This window comes from Chaetura pelagica, unplaced genomic scaffold (genome assembly GCF_000747805.2).
Source record: "Chaetura pelagica isolate M959 unplaced genomic scaffold, ChaPel_1.0 scaffold12, whole genome shotgun sequence".
NCBI classification, from domain to species: domain Eukaryota; kingdom Metazoa; phylum Chordata; class Aves; order Apodiformes; family Apodidae; genus Chaetura; species Chaetura pelagica.
Window position 1 is genome coordinate 3,042,916 of NW_009952801.1, and position 9,598 is coordinate 3,052,513.

The 9,598-nt window shown below is 37.7% G+C and overlaps 1 protein-coding gene across 1 annotated transcript in view; it reads left to right on the forward strand.

Annotated features, from left to right (window-relative positions):
* The first annotated feature begins 1,775 nt into the window (after window positions 1-1,775).
* Window positions 1,776-9,598, forward strand: part of PHF14 (PHD finger protein 14) — a 179,327-nt gene continuing 171,504 nt past the window's right edge. Inside the window, 1 exon segment of the mRNA XM_009994979.1 lies at window positions 1,776-1,827. Within this exon segment, the coding sequence (XP_009993281.1) occupies window positions 1,776-1,827 (52 nt within the window).

Here is a 9,598-nt window from a genome sequence, read left to right on the forward strand (position 1 = left end):
GCCACTAAAGAAATATACTGTACTTGGGGGAAAGGAGACAGACCATGTTTCAGCCTGGATGCAGATTAAAGCGCTGCATTGTGCTCTAACTCATAGGCCACAAATGTTGAGAAATTACATTTTTAGTCTTTATATTAATTTATCTAGATTAGTACAAAACTCAGGGTTCTGCTTCTAAGAATACACAGTATTCTATGGTCTCTCTAGTAAATCACAAAAGCTGCATCAAATGGCAGCTTTTACATGAAAAGTAAAAATACTCTAGTTTTACTTGTGGGATTTTTCTGAGACATCTGCTCCATTAAAAATTGAGTGATGTACCACTTACCAAGAAGCAGTATTCCCATATTTTCTTTAAATACAGTGTTATTTAAATGTAAGATATTGTATTATTATAGTTATTGGAGAAGGATAATAACGTTCTGCTATGTGGCTGAGACTATCCTTCTTTGAAGGATGTATACAGTATATCTGTAAAATTCACATGTGATTGCATGAAATAGATACCTGTACTAAGACCTCTGAACAGGAATTTCTTTTTTAATTTGAACAGCAGAGTCTAGACTGAAGTGAAAATTATGTTAAGGGGAAAACTACAGCATATCATGATTTATTTTTTTTTTTCTGACATGTATTAAGGCATCAAAAATTCTCATTGAGAACAGACAGAATGTAAGAGTTAACAAATTTAATTAACAAGATGTTTTGTAAAGTACTTTTTTTTTTTTCTATGAAATGCTGTTTTTATTTTTCACTGTGCAAGAAATCTGATTAGATACAACAGAATGCTGTGTTTGTTTACTTTCTTGTTTCAGAACACCCTTGGTCGAAAAAAGTGGACTCCTGTCTTTCACTAACCTACTTGTCTGACTACCTTACAAGCTTGTATACTTTGATATGTTACTCCACTGATGCTGTCTCTGCCCATCTGTTTTTCCTCTTTGGGATGTGCCCTTAAGAAACACCTCTTTCAGGCTGCCATCCCTATTTACAAAGACATAAGCATATGTGTGAAAGAGCTGTCTTAACAAACACATGTAGTACTCCTAAAGTGTTCAGGCACCCAGTACTCTTGTATTTTCTCCATGGAATGCAGAACAGATGTGGATTAAATGAATAGATTTTAAAATTGGTATCTTCTGCAAGCAGAATTTAATATGCTGGAGCTCTGAGAAGCAATACCCAAGGCAAACACCATATCTCATAGGAGACACATTTTACACAACCTCTCAGCAGTAGAATCATTGCTAATTAAACAATAATTAAAAAATCATGTTAGGTGGCCAGTCTAAAGATGAACTACTTTTTAAATAAGTAAAATAAATACGTCTTTAAAATAACAATCTGTTATGAAACTTAGGTTCAGTGGATTTGTAGGGTAAAATCAGATTTGATTAAAATAAATTACTGAAACTGAAAATAATTAGTGACTTACAATCAGAAAATTCTAGTGGAAGGGGCTTTAAAAGAAGTAATCCACACTGATGCTTCTGAAGAAACAAATCAGGGAAGTGGGAATTTTTGCTCCCTATCTCTTCCTTTCTGCTCCCCCATTTGATTTGGGAGGGGAGAAGGCGTGTGATTTTCAAGGCCTTAGTTAATTTATATTGACTTGCTGGTATTCTGTTTCATGACCACAGAATCTGGGAAAGAGAGAAGAGCCATCTTAGGGGAAAAACAGAGGACCATGTGCTGTGGTTTTCCTGAATCTTTTTTCTTTAGAGACACCTTGAGTCACAGAATACAAATAAATAGTAGTTAGAACACAGACGGGTATGATTTTATGGCATGGAACAGTAAAGGATGTTGTGAATCACCAAGACCAAGGTTAGAGAGTTATTTTAATTCACAGTGAGTCCAAAGTGCTACTCTGAGAGACAGTTTTATCCACCCTTTGCCCTTGGCTACTCATGTACCAGCACCAGTTCACATAAGGATGTGCAAAAAAGACAAAACAGAAGTTGTTATCTGGATCAGTTCCAGCACATTGCTAATGCAAGCATCAAATATGTGATTGCAGAAAGCATCCAAGAAAAGCAAACAGGAGAGGGGCAATGGGATTGTACCCTCTCACTACAAGCCTTACCGATCTTATCATGTAGCCACCACTGGCTGTGTGTAGCACACCTGATCCAACATGAACTGCTGGTGGGCCAGGTAGTCATGCCTGCTTTCATCTCTACCCACAAGTTCCTGTCCCTGCCCTGGCTTGCACTGGACCAATTGGTCTTGGAGACACACTGCTCCTTGGTAGGGTAGCTTTCTGTCAGATCAGAAAGCTAAATCTGGCTCATGGTATGGTTGGATAATTGCAAAATTTGATAGAGAAATTGAGAATGGAAGATGGCAGATTTCATGTGAAACTGCACCCTACCATCATTGTGACTAAGGAGACATCATTATGGCTGGACATTCTCATTAAGGAAAACAACAAAATAAGTTAAAATGTCAGTGGAATTTAAAAAATATGTTGATATTTTAATTTTCCCAACATTTGCTGAGTGTGACAAAAACTTAAAGCAATCTGGAAATGTATTCAGTTCTGTATTTGATGAGAAATATCCCAATGGTGTAATAGTTTTGTTTGTGTTTTCTTTCCCTTTCCAGTAGAAGTATTGAAGGGACAGAAGTTAAAGCAGGCTGTCTCATTTCTCCCTTTCTCATCATCTGGGAATGGAAAAAGAAGTGGAATGAGTAAGAGGGAGGGGTTAGCGATCCTTTTAAAATTAAGGTAAAACATGAAATATTTAAGAGGACAAAGAAAGGTACATCTTCAACATCAGAATGTTGTTCCTGCTAAATTTCAGAGACTGTAAAAAAAGCTTCTAAAGCTCCTCTGTTTTGTTTTGGGTTTTTTTTTGTAAAAATAGTGTATTTTCTGTTAAATATTTTAAATACTGCATTTCTGCTATTTCCCCCCATAATTGTCACAGTGTAATAAGCATACTCAATCTGTATAGTCATAAACATTATCATAGCTATAGGGTGGTATTTAGCATTAAAAATATCCCATGAAAGATGGAGTGGAATCCTCTACCTAGAAATCTTGCCCATATTTGGGATTGGAGGCCTTCTGACTGTTGGGAGCCTCTTGAGCATGTCTGGTTTATCAACCATCACAATTACAACAGATTTCCTCTCCACTCGCTACCATGAAACCCTCCAGAACTAAGCACTCCCAAGGAAGTTTTGAATAATGTAGAAAAAAAAAAGTCAGTGTTTTTCTTTTTTACATCAAACAGGTCATCACTCTGAATGTCTGGCTCAGTGATACTGCAGCATGGAAGAAAATCTACTTTTTCAGAAGCCCCACAGCTGCAGGATTCCATCACCATTCTCAGGAAACACTTGAGATTGAGACTGACCTGTAAAATATTAAATTAGCACTCTTATTTCTTAAGCATTTATACCTTGGAATATTTATTTCACATAAAATACAATTACACAGAGACTTCTGAAGGTCCAGGTGTAAGAGGGACTGTTCTGTGTGCCCTACCAGCATTTGGGAAGGTAAAATCTCTTTCCTTTACTTGCAAAATCTATTCACCTTCCCACATCTGTTTTCAGGAGCTTGTGCTTCTTGCCAAGAAATTGATGGTTGCAGGCAATAAGACTGGCCTTCACTGTAGTCTGTTTTCTCCCCCAGTCACAGAATGAGATCAGATCCATCAGTTCTTGCTGCACTGTCCAGGCAAGGTGCCAGTATTTTTGCCATATGCTGCCAGCAGGGTGCCTTAACAAAGACATGTCTTGGGAATTGTTTATCTCCTTTAAAAACAACAAAAAAAGTATATATATGTCTTGATGAAGTAGAACTCTAACATAACTGAATTCCTTTTCTTTTGCAATAAATTGAATCTTAAATTAGCTCAAATTCTTAAAATACAATTTTTTCAATGAAAACCTGCACACTTTTGCAAAACGATTAAAACTATATTAGTTTATATAAAATCTGTGATGATAAAAGATGTCTTCTGTGTCTTTGCTACACATTGTACTAATCAGTTAAATAATGAATATTAGAAAAAGAAGTATATTTATTCCTCAATGTCACAATTACATTTAACAGAGAACATTAAAAGCAGTTATTTCCTTTCTTTATTGCTTACTGGTTTTATTATTTAATTATAATTCTTCATACAAATACAAACCAGGCCAGCTCAGCTTCTTTTGTTTACAGATAATGACTAAATAGAACTTTAAAGGAAACCATAGAAACCCTCTTCAGTGGATTTTATTTTATAGCAATTCACAAAGATTTTTGTCACTGTAACTGAAGCATCTTTTGTCCTCACTGAGACCAAAACAAGATTGTATTGGAAAAGCTTTATGTGAGAAGGGTCATCGACATTCACATTCAAAGTAATTATTCTTAGAAAATTAATTATTTTTTTTAAAAAATCCAAGCTCTTAGAATACTTCCCATTAGTAACAGCAGGTATGTGCTTTTTATATTCATTGTGGCAGATGTTCTTTACATCCCAGATTTTTTCAGAACGACTGAATGGTTTGATGGATGAAAGGATATGTCTGGAAAAAGTGTATCAGTCAGTGTCGTTAAAAGCCTGAGCCAGAGCCCACTGAAATCAGTGGGAATCACTGGCTTATGTTCACATTTTTCATACCTTGTTAGGAGGGAGGGAGTCTTAATTATTAAAAAAGAATAGAATGACATTTTTACTTGTATTGCACATAATTTCTTTCTCCAACAGTGAGGAAGAGAAAGGCTTAATGGGTGGAAGAATGTGTCATTGCACATTCAGGTGGCTGGGTTTGTGACCCCAAGAGGCTTGCAGGCTTGCACAGTGACTATCAGTTGGCAAAACTCCTTGGGGAGTCTGGATAGTCTCCTAAAAAGTGCTGGAAAGTGGTAACTGGTTGTGGTGCATCACTATGATTGACAAAGAGAAGAACATTTAAGCAAACAAGAAGGAAGATAAAAAGTAAGGTGTCTGTGATAGTATTCTGTAAAATGGCTCTTGCCCCCCTGGAACCATGGGAAGAGGTGGAAAGACAGACTATTACTACCACAATTGGACATTATAAGTAGGAAGAACACTAATTCATCAAGAATCAAAGAATCAAAGTAACTACTTTATCTGAAGTTCATCTGAATGAGGTGTCAGGAAGCTGTGAGAGGAGGTTGGCGTCTTAGAAGTAAGACTCATTACAGGCCACTAAATGGACAAACTACATCAGGATCAAGAAATACCCAAAGCTGAAAATAATTGGAAGTTGGGAAATCAGTAGATAGTATCATATGTACTTGCTCAGTTGCTGCTTTTCTCTGACTGTCTGCTTAAGCTAGTGGACAGTACAACACCTCTACAGCCTAATAATGTCTTAATTCTTTATTATTGTTAATTGATCTTATTTTATACACAGTGGCCCAAACAAAAAGAACATGGCTTATTTGATAAGCTTGCTATCTGAAAGTCATATGATAAAAAATATTAAGTTTCCTATTAAGTGAGGTCTGAGTTCAGGATGATGTCCTTCATCTGGACATGAGTGACAGGGTGATCTTGTACTGGCTGAAAAGGAGGTAAGCATATACAGCTGGGGTAAAGGTGGGAAGAGCTCTATTTTTAGCTATGTCAAGCTTAAGCAGACAAAAATCTACAAAATGTTTTTTTTTCTTAAGTTAAAATAGCTGTTTCATTAAGGTGTTGCAGTACTAGAACTTAACACAGGGTGGGCAAGAGGGTAGGGAAGGCAGGAGTCTGCTGCCTGTGAGTATCTATCTGAGCATATGTACCTTATGTGGGACCTGATTGCAATAGAAATACATAGATCCATCTTTCCTAATCTTTGGGTTTAACACTTGTATCAGCAAGTAAAAGAGGTAGTAGGGCCCATCCACGTAATAAAAAAACCCCACACAATTTATGGACTGAGAATGAGCTTGGCCTAAGGAGTGCAAGAAATTTCTTGGTATCTGATGGGAAGATTCCCTGGTAGCATTTCACTGCTGTAGACCTTGTATCAGTCTGATGTTTATTATTTCAAACTCTTATTGTTCAGAAACTATTGATATTGGATTTTCTCTTTTTTTGTAATTTAAAACAGCAAGGGCATCTGATTCAGTCTTTTCCTTTTTATATTTTAACATAAAATACTAAAGAGCAGAGATCACTGAGAAAGGCACTTGCTGTAATGGCATGGTTAAAGAGTGAAAGCTGGAACAATTCTCTTTCGAAAGATTTGAAGAGGTCAGTTTCCCTGCTAGAGATGGTGATGTTTTGATGGACAAGGAAAGAGTTTGCTGTTTGGATTCTGACAGGTAGGTCATGGCTTTAACTGTGTGCTCACAGGAAAAAAAAAATTATACAGGATTTCATACTATTAATTCTCCTTTCACAGTTGATGGATGAGTTAAAAAGATACTTACACTTGAGTTTATTCCCTAGGTGAGGAAATGCTGTATTATAATATTTCTTTCTTTGAAAAGTCAACATTTTCATTAAACTAAGAATGGCATCTTTAAGGTAATTTATTTGAGTGTGGCTGTGTTCTTTGCTGACTTGCTATTGTGTCTCTACAGAACCACAACAAAGATTATTTTATTCTTAGGGCAAAAGTGCAGTCAGAAGATATTATATTCTCTCTTCAGCACTTGAAGAGCAGCACTGAAATGGAGATTCGTTCACCTACTCTTCCAACAGACTGTACTCTAAAGGCTTGACCTGAAGAGAACCACTGGAATGCTGAGATAATTGAAAGACCTCATGTGCTTGACATGACCTGATATACTGAAATATTTCTAGGCATATTTTTTAGGTATTATGATAGTGATGGAGATGCCATGACATATTCATACTGGATGTACTATTTCAGCTCTTCATAATTTTCCTTTAAAAATGACCTTTTAAGATAATTCTTTCTCTGTGTATGAGGGTAGTACTTAAAGGTGCTAAACTGACAACACTTACAATCTGTTCAATAGATAAAGCAATGTCAGTACAGTGCCCAGCTCCCAACAGTGTTCTATTAATGTTTCATTCCATCAATGAAAAAGGCAACTGAACATTTCAACATTCTTGATTGTCTGCTGAGATTCGCAAAGGGCTTGCAGAAATAAGGGGATCAGACACTCTCTCTGAAGGCTTCTTTTACTTGGAACATGAATTCTCCGTTCTTTTCCTTTTATTTGAAATAGTCTGACTCTACTAAAGGAAGTTAGCATCTACTAAAGGGGACTTATCTTTTAATAGATGTTTTAATAGCCAGCAACTTCCAAAGAATGAATATCAAAAGATGAACTGGTAGTTATAGCTAATTTCTATGCTGCATGTTTATTTACTTCGGATTACTAAATGTGGAGGAGTTGTTGGTAAACCCTATGTTTGTAGTGCCTAGGAGTTTAGGGAAACTGAATAAATTTTAGAACTTCACAGTTCTTTTCATTTTATTGATGTGAGTTTTCTTCTGTTGAGAAATGAGGACAAAGTATGCAAGCTGACTACAGAAGATAACAAAGAAACTGTTCAATGTGTGCAAATTCTCTTCTCAGAAATAAAAGTGGGGATTTTCTTTTGGAGGGGAAAAAAGAAGAGGAAGAATAAAAACAAAGATTTGGGACAAGAAAGAGTAACACAGAAGGGCTGAGAGGGCTCGAGTCATGGGATAGAGTGCAAAGAGGGAAGGAGGAAGAAGCGATCTGGCAACATGAGGTTCTGATGAGGAGCAGCGGCAGGCAGCCATTGATTAACTTCTGATGGATCATCTATTCTTGTCAGAACTGTGTAGGTAGAAAGTGGAATCATGTTAGAATTGCAGGCTGCCCCAGAGAGCAGAAATGAAAGCCAGGCAATCCATACATCTGCTTTGACTTTCATGTTTAAAATAATTTTAAGTTCCTCCACTGCTCTACAGGGCATTCCCCTCCCCTTGCCTGTGTTACATGTTGAAAACCCTCATTCTTCAAAGCTGCCTGTGTTCCTCAGCCTGCTCTTCTACATAAAGCCCAATTAGGGTAAGTTCTGTTTACTTTTCCTTATGTGTGATTTGACTTGCCCTTTCAATCACCATGTATGGGACAGGACCAGGAGCTTGTCCCTTAGCAGGCAGGGGATGCTGCAGAACTTGTTGCAGCACATCTCAGCATGGATCTGCAGAGTCTAAATGAGGGGATCTGAGCCCTGCTATTTGTCCTATTAAGGCTGAAATTTTGTGTGAAGAGTAAGTGGGATGGGGATGCCAATTAAAGGAAAAAAAACCCCAACATTTAAGGAGTGAAAAGCTAATACATTTGCAACTCCTACCGGAATAGGGAAGCTGATCAGAATTTTGAAGGAAAGACTAGACTGCATAGCCTGATAGCAGTTTTAGTAGTGCTGGCAAAATGAGATTCAGGAAAGAAGTTCATTGTGCAGTCAGGCTACCTATATAGCCAAAGAATTGGTGGAGGAAACATGAGGTGCCTACCTGAACACACCAACTGTTGATGTAATAATGAGCTATAAAAACACTAGGAACTTTAAGCACAGAACGAACAAAGAATTCACATTTTTCTTTGGAATGTTATACCCTTCTAAAATACTCAAAATCTAAACCACACACAATTATTATTGAAAGTACTTCAGATACATAATTGCATCACACACTAACTGGCCAACTCTATGTTCCATTAAAAAAAAAAAAAAAAAAAAAAAAAGACACCCTGTCTTTGCAATACCAAGAACTTTGGCTCTAAGTAGGTTAGTGTGGGTGATGCATGCAGAGCTGTGCTAAACGTAGCACAGTCTCTCGTCATAGACCATATACTTGCCAAACGTTATGTTCCCTCCATGCTTCATCGTAGAACTAGTTTGATCCTACTTCCATTTATCCACTATTAAACACATCTTCAAATAATGCTCCTACAATTCTGTTGCAAGCTGCCATGTTTGACACTATTTTTGATCCTCAACCTCTTGACATCATCCCAGTATATCGGAGCATCAATTATTTCAGATGTCCTCGTTCTTCTAACTAGGAGTTACAAGTTTGGAGTAGGTTTGAGGTAAAGGCCAAAAAACCAGATTTCCTGAGTTTATTTTAAACACCTCATAAGGGTTTTGTGCAGCTTTTGCTTGAGGGACTGGATGTGTGCGGGCCCTGGGGATCTCTGAACTGAGTGACTGCGAAGGCATTGGGACTCCTGTGCAAAAAGCAATGGTCCTGCATCACTCACCTTCACTCACTGTTAGGTTTTGTTCCTAGCTCCTGGGCTCAAACGGAAAACCTTTTTTTTTGGTTGTTTGTGGGGTGGTTTGTGTGCGTGTTGCAGAGGGTTGGTTTGGTTTTACTTTTCTTCCAAATTCCACGGCTGTTTTTCAGGAGTGCAAGAATGAAGTTGATAATGCAGTGAAGTCCACGAGGAACTCACCTTATAGGTGTTACATAAAAGCAGGTTTATAATGTTTCCTCCCACACGGGGAACAGAGGAGGTGCCAAACTGGTCTTTGAGCTTCTTTTCCTAATAAATGACATCCTGAACAGGCACTCCCAGGTAATACACGGAGCGTACACGGAGCCTTTGTGTTACGTACTCCTGACTCCCAGGACTACCCGTATGTCCCCTTACGAGGGACCAGAGCGCTGACCGGGACCCTGG